This window comes from Gopherus evgoodei, chromosome 12, assembly GCF_007399415.2.
Source record: "Gopherus evgoodei ecotype Sinaloan lineage chromosome 12, rGopEvg1_v1.p, whole genome shotgun sequence".
Lineage (NCBI taxonomy): Eukaryota > Metazoa > Chordata > Testudines > Testudinidae > Gopherus > Gopherus evgoodei.
The window spans coordinates 29,273,593-29,291,906 of NC_044333.1; the positions used below are offsets into that span (position 1 = coordinate 29,273,593).

The following is an 18,314-nucleotide window of genomic DNA, read 5'->3' on the forward strand; positions in this document are numbered from 1 at the left end:
TGAAAGACATGCAAATGAACTGGTAAAGATTTTCATGTTAACTTGCACAAAAACATATTTACTGGTTTCAACCAACACTTTCTCTAATGGATTATCATTGTACAGCTAGTTATCATGGTGTTTTTCTAACTGAGAGAGAATGGAAAAATTAAGTATGCCCTCACACATTTCTACTTGGCTGTGAAATGTGAGGGTCTTAATGTTATATAACTGTAAATACAACAATATTCCTTTAGGATTAATGCTTGGTTCAGGACCTACACAGGAATTTGTCATATGTCTGTTTTTGTCCTACTTTATCCAACTTGAAAATTCTACACTAGCTGTTTAAAATTTCACTTTACTATGTCCAGGCATGTGGGTCACAGGTTACGGTAAATCTGCTTTAAAATAGTGATATTATATCAGTATAATTATATTATAATCAATATTTCAATCCTCTTCACAATGCATATTTTAGTTCTCTTCCTCCTACTGATAGAGCAGTCACCTTCCCAACGGCTTTTGATTTTGGCTGGCTGCAGAGCTGATGTTTACATTTTTAAATTCAGGATGTGTTTGACAGCCAATTGCTGGAAGAGAACTTTCTATTCAGACTGTCAGCTTTGCACATTCTGTGGCCTTAGACAAAGCGTTCACCTCCCAGATGTTCAAACACTGAACTGTGACCTTATGTCTGAACAATTGTTACTTTCACAAAATTGTACTTTTCCATTTGCAGGTTAATTTTGTAATATTATGAAATAACAAAACACATTCTACCTGTATGGAAATTCTGATAGTAAGAAGGAAGACACATTAATGTATTACCTCTGGCAACCTACCAGTCATGGTGTGCAGAAGTCAGTGTGGTAAAAGCAGCTAAAAGCATAGCACTTTGGCAATGGGTTCAGCAGGATAATGCAGAACTGTAAAATCATGACAATTTAAATATGCTTAAGTAAATAGAAACATTCTGTCACCTTTGACCTAACTGGCCTATTGTGTTTTTCTGCCTTTGCTGATCTAGGCTACAGCTTGTCTGGTGCGACAGATATAGTAAGCAGCCTTTAAATTACTGCTGTGGGTACACAGTGATTAACTTTATATTCTATTCTGCTATCCTAAGAGTGTGTATTATTAGATATTACTATGATGTTCACTTGAGAAAATCATTTGAAAAACACAAAAAGGTCTTAATGTTCAAGTCTGATGTTCTCTCTGCCTGAGTATATAGAGTAGCAAGTTATAATAAGACTTTTAGAAGAGGAAAATAAAAATACAGCTCAAAAATATAGCACATAAGAAATAAATTCAGTGTAAATAAATAGAAGAATATTAAAGAAACTTAAAGATGGGGGCACATTGGATGGGATTGTCCAAACTCCTCCTAGAGTGGTGCATAGAGGCATTCCTGTACACATTGACCTTTGTTTCTCCTAAATGGAGAGTGGTAAGAGGTCTCTGTGACACCTCAAACCTTATCCTCTGGATGTCACAGGATGTGTTCCAGAGGTCTGGGTCTCAGTCTGGGTCCGGGTTCATAGCAGGAAAGAAAGATAACAGCTGGCCAGGTTGGGGATGAGAGTAGGCAAGTAAAGGTTGGGGTTTCAAACCTTGGTTCAGCTGAAATAAATAAATACAACCAATATGAGGCTGTATTATCTTTTCTGCTCTCTATCCCCAGGAGTTCTGGGGACAGCTGTAACCTGGGTACCATAGCTACCATGGAAATGTGCTGTTAGGGTCTGTGTCAGGGGCCAGAGGTGGTGAAGCCCAATACCCCTGGCAGAGGAGGTCTTCCCTGCTAGGTGCAGGACTGGTGATGCCAAATCCTTACCCTCCCAAAAGCCTCCTTCAAAAGGGGAATCCTACGGTAAGTTGGGAATGGTCTTGTAATGTGTCCGATGACGTGGGCTGTAGTGCACAAAAGCTTATGCTGAAATAAATTTGTTAGTCTCTAAGGTTCCACAAGTAGTCTTGTTCTTTTTGCAGATTCAGACTAACACGGCTGCTACTCTGAAACTTGAAATGACAGTGTGTGTGGCCAGTGTGGCCCATGACCTGGCTATTTTCTGGCCGACATTAAGTAGCCAGGAGGAAATTAGGGAACCACTTGATGCCCTAACCAGCAGCGGGGACTTAGGCAGCCCTTGGCAGGCCCAGTATCGTTTGTGTGTGGGGGGGTGGAGGGGTGCATGATGATAGTATGAGGGGTTCAAGCACATGAATGAATTCAGCCCTATGCGATTTGCCCAAGGCCATAGAGCCAGTCAATGTTACAGTAAGTTTCTTGGCTCCCCGTCCTTGCTCTATTTTTAGCCCACAGCTCACTCTGATACCACATGAGGAAATAGTGAGAGGTAAATGGTAAAAAGATGTTTGTGCACAGTTGAGGCATGGATCTAAACACACATTGAATTAGCAAATCAAATGAAATAAAAAAGCTACAGCAAAGAATAAATTGAAACATAAAAGAAGGCATCCAGAATCAAAGATGTTGTAATTGACAGTGTAGGAAATGGAGGCAGAGAAAACCAGTGATTACACTATTGGAGGAAAGTATTAGGGATGTTATTGCTTTACTTCTCTTTGAATATGGTTATGAAACTGCAGATGAACAGGAAAGTCAATTGACAAATACTTTAGTTACATGATCCTAATATCTTAAGCGAAACCATAAATACCCCACGGGCATTTTCCTTCTCCTGTTAAAAGAGTTGGAAGTACTGATGTTAACTCCAGTGAGAACAAGGCTGTGCCCCATGTTTGCCATTACTCTCTGTGGTAATGCAGAATATTTGGTTTTCCTCCCCCTACTATGCCGATATAATTCCCATTACTGTTAAAGGGACCATCACCTCCATGAAGAAAATAATAGATTCTATTGAATTTAAATTACAATCACTTTATTAATTCCACATTGTGTATAAATGAATTGCAGCCTGTCTTATGGAGTTTAATGCTGAATGATCCTTTATACCTTGGGTCGTTGATGAGCGCACACATCATCTTGTGTCACAACTCACCAAAAATACAAAGCAAAGTTTTTCTTACCACTTAATTGTTTTCATATATCTAGCAAAACCAGAAGACATGCAGGAAGAATAGATAGATGACTAGGAAAAGGATCACAGCATGAGAGAGGTATTACAATTATTGGAAGCAGTGATGTATATAAATAAATGCTGAAGCCACTGAAATCTTTCAGTATGTTTTACAGAATGAGCTAGAGTGCCTTAGAACCCATAGGGACTTGTGAAAGAGTCCAGAAAGAAACTATATCTCTGGGTTCATTAAATGTGATCTGCCTCTGAGATGGATGCCCCTTATGGATTTCCATACCAGGCACAGAAAAGGGGAAAAGAAAGAGCATTAGGATAACATATAAAGTTTCAGAGAGGTGAATAGAATCAATGATTTACCAGTGATCTCTTTCAGAAATATACTTAGAAATTCTAAAATTGAGAGCAGCATGTGGTGCTTTCTCGGAAGAATGATGCAAGGCTTTAAAATGAAGTTTAAAATGCAGATTGTGTAATTTCCTTTGAAAGAATTGATGGGTAATTCCTTTGTAATTATACATGGATGAATTAATTATTCTCTAATGAACTCAAATAAAACTTCATTTCATGGTGCAGACTTTTCTTTTCTTAATTAAAAATATCCAAGAGCATATTTCTAATAGACTGTGATTTTTCTCTTTTGGATTATTGCTGCAGTTATGCTTGTTTCACCCCTAATATGTTGACATTGGGTTGGCAGATCCTCTATTTAGACAATCCAGCTCATTACAAACTGGATTATGTCTCAACCAGTACCTGGGCACCAGGGTCAGAGATGTCTCTAAGGGCCCAATCCTACTTTTGCTGAAGTCAATGGAAAGATTCCCTAAGAGCATTATTTCCTTCTCCCCCCATTCTGTACAGCTGCATGGCTTGCAGTCACAATGTGGCTAGGAAGCACATTTGCTGCTCCAGGCTAGTGATCCCAAGAGCATATAGCCTCTAAGGCAGGGAGGATACTCTTGAGAGAAGAGTCATGGCCACATCCATCCTCACACTGGGCAGATGAGGTGACTGAAAGCAGAAGGGAGTACATTTTACCATCTGCCAAAAGCACAGTGGATCTCCCACTGAATCCCAGAACTGAAGCTAGAGACTCAAGAACAATTATGGTTGATTTCTCCCATGGTTGTGCTGCAGTGGGTGACCACACATCTAGTTCTAGTTTTTTTTCAAAAACCACAAACACATAAGGGAGTTATAAAATTATACCGATTTAGCCAAGAAGTTGAACTTCTATAGGCTATGACCATTTAATATGAATTGAATAATCAACATTCCAGTGTATTACTTTTTTTTTTTATTGTACAGTGGTACTTTTAAATCTACAAAATAGAAAGGTCCTTAGAGCAAGTATTTATCTCTGCAGTTTCTCTCCTGCATTGATGGTAATGGTGTGTTTGTAAGGCATGTATGTGTAAGGCTATAAATATACTATATATCTGACTAAATGTGTTGGCAACACTCTTTTGTATGTGTTCATTAATCAATGAATAATAAAGTTAGTATTGTGGTAGTACAATACATATGATATTAATAATATTGAAGTCACTGATCAACAGCTATATTATATCAATGAATATTAGTTATTGTGGGATTCAGTGTTCATTGTTGCGTGAAATTTGTCTTGATGTGGAGAAGTGCTGTAAGACACTCCGTGCTACTTAAGACTGTGTTAAGGCCATACGGGAGTTTCAGAGTATTAACACAAGACATCTGTGTCACCATTGGGACCAGAGGTATGCTATGGGGAGGATGCAAGGACAATCTAATGGTAATTAGTGCATTAATATATTGGATAGAAGAACTGTGTGGTTACTACTTCAAAGAAAGGAGATTTTGCCTTTACAACTCTACAGCCTAGCCAGGAGTTGAGAGAGATTTCACTGCCCTAGGACTTCTCTGTCAGAAAGTATAATTTATTGGGTCTCATGCAAGGGAAGTAAATGTCAACATTTCTGTATAGAATGAAGTTTTTCATTAAGTGTATGTTCCTCTTAATCCAGGGATCATGTCTAGTACTGGAATCTAGGTGGTAAATATTAATTTTCCCTTCTTTAAATATATGTTTTTGTTACAATTCTCAATACCACTCTGAAAAATAAGAGGCCAGGTTCAGGCACAAATGTAATGGATAAAGGTACAGGTGTGAAAGCAGTTTCATATTTCCAACATTTCTGAAGACTTTTCAGCAGAAACTCAAATTCATTTATCCTCTTGATTATTCCTCTCCATCAATACACCTACACCTTATATAATTATGAATGTAATGATCTTGAACCTTCACATGAATGCAGCCTGCTGAAGCTTGACAATTGCTTTTTATTATCATTCACGTCTTGTATAACAGAGGGAATGTTAGTTGGAAAAAAAATATGCTCTCTGACTTTGAATGTCACTTAATTTTGTGCTTTGAAGCTATAAGGTGATGATGTCAGTTAGATCCTAAATCAAAACAATATAATGATTTAGAAACATTGGTACCTATGTAGGTAATTTATTATAATGTTTCCATATTAAAGCTCTTTAATATCTCAGAAAGCTGTTTTGACCTTTGACTTTGGATACTCACCATAAAGAATGAAAAAAATTCGTATAAATGCAACATTTATCATTTGCTTTATAGTAAAGGGCTGGGAACATATGTTTGTCAGTGATCAGGTAGGAGCAAGAGTCTGGTCTACCTGTTAGAGCTGAATCCAGGATGGGGTAGGCATGGGAGCAAAGCCAAGGGTCAGAGTCAGGAGTCAGAATTCAAAACCCTAAAGCCAAGGGTTAACTGGAGTCGCAGTCAGAAGGAGAAGAGGATCTAAGCCAGGAATCAGAAGTCAGGAGGAAGCTGGGGGCTAGAACAAGTACAGGAGGAGGCTGGAGCAGGAGCTGGTGCAGGCTGGATCTGAAGCAAGACTAGAGAGGGCAGAGGCAGGGTTAGTCTAAAGCACAGCTGCAGACTCGGCCTATGCTAAGCAGCCACTGGACTGCTGGTGCTATTGAGTTTAAGTACCAGCCAGCCTGCTGACTCCTGCAACCAATCAGGTGCCACAGTCCATCACACAACTTATATCAGAACCAACTGTGTTCACTGGGTTGCTAGGAGACTGACTCTGCTGCAGGCTGGTGCCTGACACTATTGTTTTTGGCCCAGAGTAATCTTTGGGGGGAAAAGTTAAATGTATTTTCCATTGATCCTAATCAATTGCAACTTAAAGGTCATAAAATGCTCCTACCTCTTTTAGGCACGTTTCCAATGTGCTATTATTAACCAGGAGCTATATTCAGTCCAAATGTCAATGTCTTAGTATCAGAGGGGTAGCCATGTTAGTCTGGATTTGTAAAAGCAGCAAAGAGTCCTGTGGCACTTTATAGACTAACAGACGTTTTGGAGCATGAGCTTTCGTGGGTGAATACCCACTTCGTCGGATGCATGTAGTGGAAATTTCCAGGGGCAGGTATATATATGCAGGCAAGCTAGAGATAATGAGGTAGTTCAATCAGGGAGGATGAGGCCCTGTTCTAGCAGTTGAGGTGTGAAAACCAAGGGAGGAGAAACTGGTTCTGTAACTGGCAAGCCATTCAGTCTTTGTTTAATCCTGAGCTGATGGTGTCAAATTTGCAGATGAACTGAAGCTCAGCAGTTTCTCTTTGAAGTCTGGTCCTGAAGTTTTTCTGCTGCAGGATGGCCACCTTAAGGTCTGCTATAGTGTGGCCAGGGAGGTTGAAGTGTTCTCCTACAGGTTTTTGTATATTGCCATTCCTAATATCTGATTTGTGTCCGTTTATCCTTTTCCGTAGAGACTGTCCAGTTTGGCTTATTTGCACCGTGGTGTCTAGGAAGTGGACCTCCCATGTAGATTGGTCCAGGCTGAGGTTGATGGTGGGGTGGAAGCTGTTGAAATCCTGGTGGAATTTTTCCAGAGACTCCTTTCCATGGGTCCAGATGATGAAGATGTCATCAATGTAGCATAGGTAGAGAAGGGGCGTGAGTGGACGAGAGCTGAGGAAGCGTTGTTCCAGCTCAGCCATAAAAATATTGGCATATTGTGGGGCCATGCAGGTGCCCATAGCGATGCCGCTGATCTGGAGATATATATTGTCATCAAATTTGAAATAGTTGTGTGTGAGGATAAAGGCACAGAGCTCAGCAGCCAGTTGTGCTGTAGCATCATCAGGGATACTGTTCCTGACAGCTTGTATTCCATCTGTGTGTGGGATGTTCATGTAGAGGGCCTCTACATCCATGGAGGCTAGGATGGTGTTTTCTGGAAGGTCACAATGCATTGTAGTTTCCTCAGGAAATCAGTGCTGTCACGGAGGTGAACTACCTCATTATCTCTAGCTTGCCTGCATATATATATACCTGCCCCTAGAAATTTCCACTACATGCATCTGACGAAGCGGGTATTCACCCATGAAAGCTCATGCTCCAAAATGTCTGTTAGTCTATAAGGTGCCACAGGACTCTTTGCTGCTTTTACAAATCCAGACTAACATGGCTACCCCTCTGATACTAAGACATTGACATTTGGACTGAATATAGCTCTTTAATGTCTTAGTAGTTTGTGATTAAAGAACTTGTGCAAATCTTCCTTGGCTCTAGATTTCTTTGCCTTCACCTTGTCCTGTTAGTCAGAGTCTATGACTCCTGTTCTTCACGTACAAGCATCTTCTAAGGTGACACTGATCTTCATGGACTCCTTCAGCATCTCTTGCAACCATTGTCTGGGTCTTCCTAGCTGTATTGGTCTTATGATAGCTTTTGTAATCTCTGACCAAGAAATCCTATGTCTCATCTCACATGACCCAACCATCTCAGTCCATGCTCTCTCAGCTTTTTCATGACGGGAGCTACTCATATCATGGCATGTATCATTTCTGTCAGCTGACAGCTCTCATCTCACACAGCATCCACCTGAGCATTCTCAGTCACCAGTGTGAAGTAGTTATTCTTCTCTCCTCTTCATTGGCTAGCATTCCAATGCCTAACTTATGGATGGCCCAATCATGGCTTTATACACATTAATTAACATTTTTATTGCAGAGAATTCCCACCAACTCCCTGCATTTGCACGAAGCGCTCTTCATGAGACTCCTAATGTCCACATCCACATGCCCATTATCGCTCATTACTGAACTGAGGTATTTAATTGTTGCACAGAGGTTAACTGTATATCAGCTAGTTTTACTGGTTTCTCATTATCCCTTTCAATGAAGCATTGCATGTATTTCATTTTTTGTTGGCTAACCCATAAACCACTTTCTTCTCATGTACTCCTCCATCATTCTATATCCCTTTCCAGTTTGTATTTATCTTTGCAACACAATATAATATCATAAGCACAATGCATACTGCATGGATCCTCTTCCCCAATCCCCTGAATGAAAGTGTCCATTGCAATCACAAATAGAAATGGACTTAAGACTGATTTTGGGTATAGACCCACCCTCACTGTGAATGGATCACTGTAGCTGCAGCTGCTTCTCAGTGGTGTTGTACTGCCCCCCCCCCACATGTCCATGATAATCTGAACATATCTGGTAGATCTCATGGCCATATCAATTCTCTAGAAACTCTGTCATAAGCCTTCTCTCGGTGTACACTAAATGCTATTCATCGTGACTCTCCCTGTAATTCTATTGTTTACCCTCCTGCCATAAACCCGAATTGGCTGTCATTTATTTGATGCTTTAGTCACTTACAATGTCTTTTCCTGATAATTCTTTCCAACCATTTAATTGTATGACTCATTAACCTTATGAGTCTGTAATTCCTCTGCACATACATTTCACACTTGAAGATAGATACCAGCATGGTCTTCTGCTGCTCATTGGGTGTTTTTCCAGTTTTGGGGACTAAATCGTTGAAGTTTATCATCATCACACCCCCTCAAGGCCTAATGCTTTAAATGCCACAATTGGTACACTGTATGACCTCACTGCCTTCCCATGTTTCATCTTCTTTAGTGCAGTCTCAGTCTTTACCTTGGTGACAGGTCTTGTGAGGTTATTGATTGCACATACTTCTCTCAATGGTCAACTCAGTTTCTCTTAACTGAGCAGTTTCTCTAAAAAATCGCTGCCGTCCCCTGCTGTCTTCCACCACTCCTCTTCCATGATTCGACACTTAATTAGCCAAATTCTGATTCACAAATCAAAGTGTTCTTTGTGTTGTTACTCAGCTAGTTCTTATACTTGAGCTTTGACAGTTTGGCCACTCCTCATTAGCAGAGTCCCAAATATTAGTCAGTGTAGATGCATCAGAAAAATACTTTCAGGTTTGTTTTTTTTTCAGAATAAGGCTTTGATTAGAAAGGCCTGTAAGCACACTTAAGTCAATTGGACATAAGTTTGTGCCTAAGTACTTTGCTGAATAGGGATTAAGTGCCCAAAGGCATATTCCAATATAACATCAACCTAACTCAACTAAGCACACTCAGAGAAAACACAGCTCTACCAGGTGAATAATACTTAGTTCTGCTTGTGCAGGAGGGAGAGGAACAGCCAAATCAGGAGGAAAGTCAGTCTTGCATTATGTTGTTTGTTCTTAACAAACAAGAAAATCCTAAAAAGAAGGAAGAAAGACTTGAGTTTTACACATTCAACATGCACACGCATGCTCATGCTTGTGTTTGTGTGGGTGTGATGGGTTAATAGCAGGGTGGGGAATCAACCTATTCACAGCATCTGAAGTTTCAATATGTCCCTCTTTCTACTTTAAAAAAAAATCTAATAATTTTTAAGGGCTTACCATACTAAGACATAAATCATCAGTGCATGGTAGATTGCCCATCAAAACACAGGAATGAAATCCTGGCATGTTTGACATCATTGCAGATTTTGCTATTGATATCAACGTTGTTGGTTGTTGTGTTTATTAAAATCGTGCCTATGGGCTAATCAGGAACAAGCCTCTGTTGTGCTAGGCACTGTACAAATACAGAATAGTAGACTGTTTCTTGTCTGAAAGAGTTTACACTCTTAATAAAGAAGATTGACAAAGACAAGGGAAAGAGAGAGAACCTACAAACAGAATGATGGTTTGTGAACTTCATGCTAGTTTTGTGTTTTTTTGTTTGTTTTAGGTGGGGTTTTGGTTGGAGGAGGACAGGGCAATAGAGAAGATGGAATGGAGGAAGAAAGAGGGGATGAAGGGCGGGTGGAGATAGATTGAATTAATGGAGCCAGGATTTCACCCAGAAGATCTTTGTGGGACAACTAAGCTATTTGGCTCCATATGGCTGGAAGTCAAATAATAGATGCCAGCTCCAACTCTTCCCAAGATTCAGACTGATTGTCCAAAATTCAAACTACTGTATAAATCCTAAATCCAACTCCAGAAGACCAAACTTGACTGCAGTTGTCTGCTGTGCTTATTGCAACATCTAGAGATGATGCTAAACAAGGTCCTCTAACATTGTTATGTAAACTGTCTCATCATTACTGGAGCACAAGTACCTCAAAGCAAGGGTATGGGCTAAATTAACAATATTTGTGACCCAAAATTGAAAAAAAATATCTGTGAAAGCACATGACTACAAGATCATTTAGGTGCATCAATTACAGGATAGGATGATAGCAAATTCTGTAAGGAATTTTTCCATCTTACTTTATCCTCTAATGAAGACCATTGTGAAAGCAAAATCTGTTAGGTGATTGTTGCTGGTTACCAGGTTATACAAACCTCTATCAGAACATCTTTTATGAAGATGATGTGCAAGATATTTAATGCAAATGATACTCTTTTAAAATTATATTTTATATAATTTCTCTTACTAAATGTGTTCAAAGGATGTTATATATGTACATAAACTAAAGTAATCTTCCAGTGGGCTTAAAATCAGTATAAATGAATTATAATAATATATTCATTCATTTCAATATGTTGACGTTAATAAACTTGATATAATAAAAGGCACATCTTACACTTGAAAATTAATTGATTATTTGATTTCACCTGGCATTTTAGGGTTGATTCAGAGCCCACTCCAGTAGGCTTTGCTTCAAGCACTTAGCTGAAAAGTATACGAGAAGAGCTGCTTGCATATAGATTTTTTCTATATTATTTCAGGGTGTTTTAATCTTATCTTCACATTTTGTTGAAGCACTAAATACAATTTAAAAATCAGTTTTCTGATAGGAAGAAATTGTGAAGAAAAGTGTGCCCAAGGAAAATAATCGTTCTCCATTTTTCTGGTAGCTTGCTTTCACAAAACACTCTTTCATGAATAACCCTTTGGGAATAAGGATTTAAGAGTCTTTTTAGTTCAGTTCAACAACTGAGTTAAAATGCAGTTGTAAGATTTTGGGTAATGCTGTCAATTAAAAACATTAACTCAGATGAAACTTGCCTAATGTGTTTAAGTCATTTTTAAACACCCATCACTTTCTGAAAATAAGCCGAAAGGAAGTAATGCATGAAAATAAGTAGTTAGATTTAAAAATATATTATTGCTTATCCTTCATTTGCTCTTTGATCTAATTGGTTAAGGACATTTAGTGTTTGTTCATTTTGGCTCATAATGTATCTGAAGACATTTACATTTAGAAATAGGGATTTAAATATATAAAACAGCTGCTTTTTAAATAGAAAGTCTAATTATGCCTATGATTACATTCAATTTTGATTAGTATGCATACAAGTCCTTACTTTCCTTGCATATTCAAGCTGAGATATGGATCACTGGAGCTAAGATTAAACTACAAAAGAAGGACTTGAGAAATGCATGGCTAGACCAATGTGAAAAGTAAATGCTGGTTTTTATCACTAAAATGCTTATTTGTCATTTTAGCTACACACAGACTTGGATCCTGGAAGCAGCAAAATCAAGTATATCCTGTCAGGAGATGGAGCTGGGACAATCTTTGTGATCAATGACAAGACTGGAGATATTCATGCTATGAAAAGACTTGACCGTGAGGAAAAGGCAGAGTACACGCTAACAGCACAAGCAGTCGATGGGGATACAAACAAACCTCTGGAGCCGCCTTCAGAATTCATTATTAAGGTTCAAGACATCAATGACAATGCACCAGAGTTTCTTGATGGCCCATATCATGCCACTGTTCCAGAAATGTCCATTGTGGGTACGTACACCTAAACATATAAAGAGCTTTGAAAAGTCACCCTTTAAAATAGCCCAGTGCACCAATGATGGAAAAAATATTTATTTCATTTCTATTTCGTTTTTTTAAAATTCCTTCTTGACCAAAGTGCTCAACTACAGTACAATAGGTTGAGACCCTCAGTAATAAGAAAAGGACTATGAGTTATATTAAATTGGCACTTTTTGCACAATAATACTTCAGTGGCCCAAATTTATAGTCTGTTTATGATGTTATGGAGAGTTGTTACTGAGGAGGATTTATCAAGATTTGTTCCAAATGCCACTCTAATCCTATTGATATTTTGTTATGTTTAATTATCTGTTTGTGTGTATTTGTACACAGATGTAGCACTTACAATATGTGGACACATACTCATTTATTTTCCTCCTCATATAACTATAATCAGCTAAAAATATGAAAATGAAAGATGTTATGTCTAGAAACTGATTGTGGGCTTAAGCACTTAGCCATATGATCTGAAAATGAGGGAGTTAGAATGGACAAAGAGAGAAAGCTGGGAAGAAGATGATGATGAAGGGAATGAATGTGGTTGAAGGAAAGGAAAATAAGAAAACACATGCAAAATGTACTTGTTAATAGATTGTATTGGTAATGTGTACATTTATATTCCTTCATATGTATTTTTTGGTGTGTGTGTGTGTGTCTTGGATGGGGATATGTTTGTTTCATTGTGCAATTCTGGGGCACATTTTGTTTTATATATCTATATCTGCAGCTGTCTAGACATATACCTGTACATATAGGTAGAAAGATACAGACACCTAGGAGCATATTGAAATTCAATATGTAGTATCTTACTCTGAGAGGATGTCATAAACAGATAGCTAAGGGTTAATGTTCTTTTACCTGTAAAGGGGTAACACCAGTAACCTGAAACACCTGACCAGAGGATGAATCAGGAAACAAGACTTTTTCAAATCTGGGTGGAGGGAAGTTTTGGGTCTGAGTTCTTTGTCCTTTGTCTTGTTCTGTGCCCTCTCGGCTCTGAGAGCGATTTTTCTATCTCCTGCCTTTCTAATCTTCTGTTTCCAAGTTGTAAGTACAAGGATAGTAAGACAATTGGTTTATATTGGGGTTTTTTTGTATTTACATGTGTGTAGTTGCTGGAATGTTTAAATTGTATTCTTTTTGGATAAGGCTGTTTATTCATTTTTTTCCTTTAAGCAATTGACCCTGTATAGTGTCATCTTATTACAGAGACTATTTTTAATGTCTTTTTCTTTCTTTTTTTTATATAAAGCTTTCTTTTTAAGACCTGTTGGAGTTTTCTTTAGTGGGGACTCCAGGGAATTGAGTCTGCAGCTCACCAGGGAATTGGTGGGAGGAAGAAGTCAGGGGGAAAATCTCTTTGTGTTAGATTTACTAAGCCTGACTTTGCATATCCTCTGGGTGGGGGGGGAGAGAGATTAGCTCTCTCAGTACTTGTGTTTCCAGGACTGGAAGCAGGGAATCTCCTAGGGTCGTCCAGGGAGGGGAGCCTGGGAGGAAGTAACCAGGAAACAAGGGGAGGGGGTTATTTCCCTTTGTTGTAGGACTCAAGGCATCTGAGTCTGGGGGTCCCCCAGGGATGGTTTTGGGGAGACCACAGTGAGCTAGGCACTGTATAATTCCTGGCTGGTGTCAGCTTTAACAGGTCCAAGCTGGTAACTAAGCTTGGAGGTTTTCATGCTAACACCCATATTTTGGATGCTAAGGTCCAGATCTGGGAAAAAATGTTATGACAGAGGATGTCCCCTGAAGCCAGTATGACTAATTGCAGAGCACTCAGTGTGAGGGAGGACATCCAAAACAGGCCATAGAAAGTAAAGAATGATTTCTAAGGTTTACCAATATTAAACTGAAAATAATGTGGTTTTCGGCAATTCTTGTACTCTATATGGCTGTCAAGGCAAGATATACATAGACGCTCAATTGAAGGCATGCCAAGCCTCTTTACAAACATAATAGTGCCCTGTCAAAGAGTTTGGAAAAGAGCATTCTGTTCTATTGCAGTGAAACATACACACACATGATATATGGGGCTAGAACTGTCATCTTCCGGCAATTCAGTACAATGAGTTGTATGAGGACCTTTTCAAATCTAACTGCAGCAGACCCAGTAGCACTAGCATAGTTGTGGTAGGGTTTGCATGTCAATTATAATACTTCTCAAGATTTGATGTCTTGGTTGCTTTGAATCACTTCTACTGGAATTGATATGTGCATTTTCAGCCGGAACGTCAATTCCTTTACCAAAATACATGTTTAATATGCTAAGCTGTTTTAATTGTGTAGTAGCACACACATAATGTGGTCCTGGTTTCAGATGATATTTTTGCCAAGCTCTAAGCAAATGGCTTAATTAAATTAAAAAGGGGGGAGAGGACAAGAAAGACATTGTAGGCTTATTCTTATATGAACTGGACTGACTGGGCATTCTGAAGTAAAAACTAGAAGGGAAATACAAAGATATGTCTGCAGGAGGGAAATGGTTTCTGAGCATTAATTCTATGATTAAGAATAATTTATATAGCCCATAATGGTATGCAGCACTTTAGAAACATAGATTAAGACATCAGATGATTCCTGCTCAAAGATGCTTCAATGTAAGTAAGACAAGGCAAATCATAGACAGGGCACTGTGTAGCAGGTTAGATGGAGGAAAGCAGGGGTTACTGATGAGAAGGAGCAGGCTTTGTTGAAAGAGATGATATTTAATGAGGCAATTGAGGAGGAAAGAGATGGTGGATGAGAGCAGAGGAAGGGAAGAAACTGAGAAGGAAAGAGGCAATGAAGGAGCAGTAAAGAGAAAGGATGGGAAAAACATATGGAATGTGAATGGGATTTAGGTACAAATGAAACTAGTAATATGGAAAGGACATACCATCAATGGAGAGAGAAAAGAGCATGTAGTGAGAGTGACAGGAGCAGTAAATGAAATCAGCAGTGAGTTTTGGACAGACTTGAGGAGGGAAAGGTGAGAGGCAGGAAATCTGGACAGTAGGAGTCTGCAGTAATCAAAGCAAGAGGTGGCCAGTATGTGGACAAGAGTTTTAGCAGGTGGGATAATGAAAAAAGGATGTTTTGGGGGAATGTTAAAGAAGATCTGATAGGACTTTGCAAAAGATTATATATGGAGGGTATAGGAGATGAGAAAAACATTGGTGTCAAAATGTTAACCTCGGAAACATGAAAGAAGAAGAGAGTTATCAATGAAGGTAGAGTAAGGATGGTACAGTGTCTCATTCCCCCCATGTGCTAGAAACACATGGAGGCACAATTGCTCCTAAAATTCCCATTGAGGTGAGACAGCTCTGCCCCTGAACCTACCAGGCCTATGCCTCTTCCGTCTGGTACAACATAGCCAATAAATATTTTATTTTCAAATGCTATAGTTAATATTCAAACCCTTAATAACAATAACAACAACCAAGGTGAAAGCAAGTAATAAGTAATCTCAAAAAAAGACTTGGATTTAGAATTACCATATGACTTTTGCATGAAGCAGACAGGAGGACAGCATATGTGTCTAAATATCCCTATGCCTTATATTTTTTCTTTATGTAGCATTCCATGGGATGTACTTTATTTTCAACCTATTACTCCAAAAAAGCACCAACGGCAAATACAAACCCTAATTCTGAGCTGCCACTCCTGAACACAGAGCATGTATCTCACTGAATTATGTGGATGATGAATAACTATAAAATCAATACAGCATATGCAGTTCTTCCTGTTAACCTGTAATACTACTAAAAGTCAAGGCTGACATTTTGAAGGCAAGAACATTGCTGTTTTACCAATATTACTGTTACTTCTTTGACTATTCTCTCTCCTTTTAACCAACTAGAAGCTATATCAAGGGCTATAGTAAATATATATTATTTTAACTTTTTTAAAGTATTGTCATGTTTGTTTTAAAGTCAGTTTCCATCATCTATCAATATGTAGGGGAAAGACTGATGACTTCTTCCAGAGTTAGAGGTTGTTTTTTGTTTGTTTGTTTGTTCGCTGTGCTCTCAGTATGTTGCTTCTGTTATCCACTTCAGTCCCCTTTAAGAGAACTCCACACACCCTTGCTTTTTTATTTCAGCTGTGTGATTATTTTCACTAACACAGTCCTCACTAAGACAGGGTTTTCGGAACTCATATGGTATGTATAGTGCTTATACAATGAAAATACTATACAAATCATTTCATTTCTGGGTAGCTGGAAAAAGTAATACACAAGATACAAATGAATACACATTAAGTTCTCTAGCATTCCAAAACTAACACATCCCTCTTTCATTGAGATTCTGACATAGTGTAGCTTTTCAAACATAATATATGCATCTGATATATCCTATACTGCTGCATGTTATAATTTCTCGTTTGACAGCAATGTGGTGGGTACTGTACAAAACATTGTCCCAAGGTGCTAACTATATGAATAAGTACATGGATAGTACAGTTGACATGCACTCTTGTATATGTATATCTACAACATGGATAATATATCGGGTTTGTGGGGAAGCTGGAGCTTTGCAAGTGGAAACCGTCTCTAGACATCATGTACACCACATGTAAACATGCATTTACATATGTAATCAGTATGAACATATGCCACATGTTGTAGATGAATGATGCTGGAAAATTCTGATTCCCTGCAAAGACTGTTTGCAGGACCTTCCTCCAGCAAATGGTGCCAAGGCAATCTCTATTCCAGTGTTATTTCCTGCAGGAATGATGCTGACTTTTCAGCTGTCTTGACTGCACACTCTTGAACACACACACACTGAATGATGTGCACAGTCACAGTGTTCAGGGATAATTTGAAATAATTCTCTTTTTTTCTGAGGAAGGAGTGGGCTTCATGCTCCAGAAAAAGCCCTGAGGAGCACACACAGTTCACCCTTACCTCAACCCTCAGTTTCCTTCCTTTCAGCTCTGTCACAATAATCATCCTCCTAGTCCATCTCAGCCCCCTTCCCTCTTTGGTGAGACTGAATGTTCTGTACAGTTTTAATACTGCTCTGATCTCCTGAGGATCCCAGGGTTGAGAAGGAGGGAGGAAGTCAAATCTGAATGCCTGTCTCCTGTGTGGCAGCATATGTTAGCAGGGCTGCTCACAGAAATGCACTTGGGAAGTAGGAAATAACTTGCTTTCAAAGGCATTTAAGCTGCATTCTGTACAAATATGTTTAAGCGTCATGAGACCTGACGAGACACATTTTGGAAAAGGACCCAGGTGAGAACCTCTAGAAAGAGATCCAGATAAGTATGGGGAGGAAAGGTGGAGTACCCAGTGGTTCAGTTGTTTTTAAATTTGTTCCTGAACTTGCATCCTTTGTGTAACAGCCAATAATGATGTCATTATGTACAGATGAGTGAGCTAGCTTAAAAAAAAAATAAAAGAACCAGGTCAAACTGAACTGATCCCATAGTGTATCTTTGAAAATGCCTGGATAAGTCCCCCTTTCGTGCTTCCTTCTCCTCAACCGTTCACAGATTCCTTAGTTTTGGTGAGGTTGCTGCAGGCCTGATAAGGTGCCCTGGTATGGATGTGGTCTTCAAATGTCAATTCTGTGGTGGTATGCAGAGAAGGAACAGCAAGGCAGGCTCCATAGTTCTGTTTTGAGCAGGCAGGCTCCATAGTTCTGTTTTGAGCAAAGGGTGCTTAGAGGTCTATGGTTCTGCTAATGGTCAGCGGCAGAGGTTCAGGAGAATAGAAAGATGCATTGAATAGAATGACAGATGTGCTGGTGCAGGGAAGAAGGCGAGACAGAAGAAAGAGAGAGATTAGAAAAGTGAATATTCACAATTTTTGACTAATTTCAGACAAACTTCCAAATGTTTCATGGTTTATCTGACCTAAACCTCCAGCTATTTGAAAGTTCTCCATCACTTGTCATAATAAAACACAGTACATAGTGTGATGCAGCATGGCAGTGCACTAAAAATAAATTGCACCTGCAATGCGTCAAAAATTGAGTGGATGAATTATTTTAGAATAATTCAACTTCTCTTTATTATGATATTTCTCAACATCAAAGATTTCTTTCTTGCAAAATGTCTTTCTTGGAAAAGAAATTGGATTTTCAGGTTAGTATTTGCTACTATTGCAGTTTTAATCTGAATATATCTGCTTTCTTTGGGCCAAATCTGCCCCCAGTTACACTACTGTAT

General features: G+C 38.9%; 1 protein-coding gene across 1 annotated transcript in view; it reads left to right on the top strand.

The window, feature by feature from the left end:
• Nucleotides 1-18,314, top strand: part of CDH8 (cadherin 8) — a 211,417-nt gene that overhangs the window by 57,218 nt on the left and 135,885 nt on the right. The window contains 1 exon segment of the mRNA XM_030581829.1: nucleotides 11,831-12,125. Coding sequence (XP_030437689.1) covers nucleotides 11,831-12,125 — 295 coding nt within the window.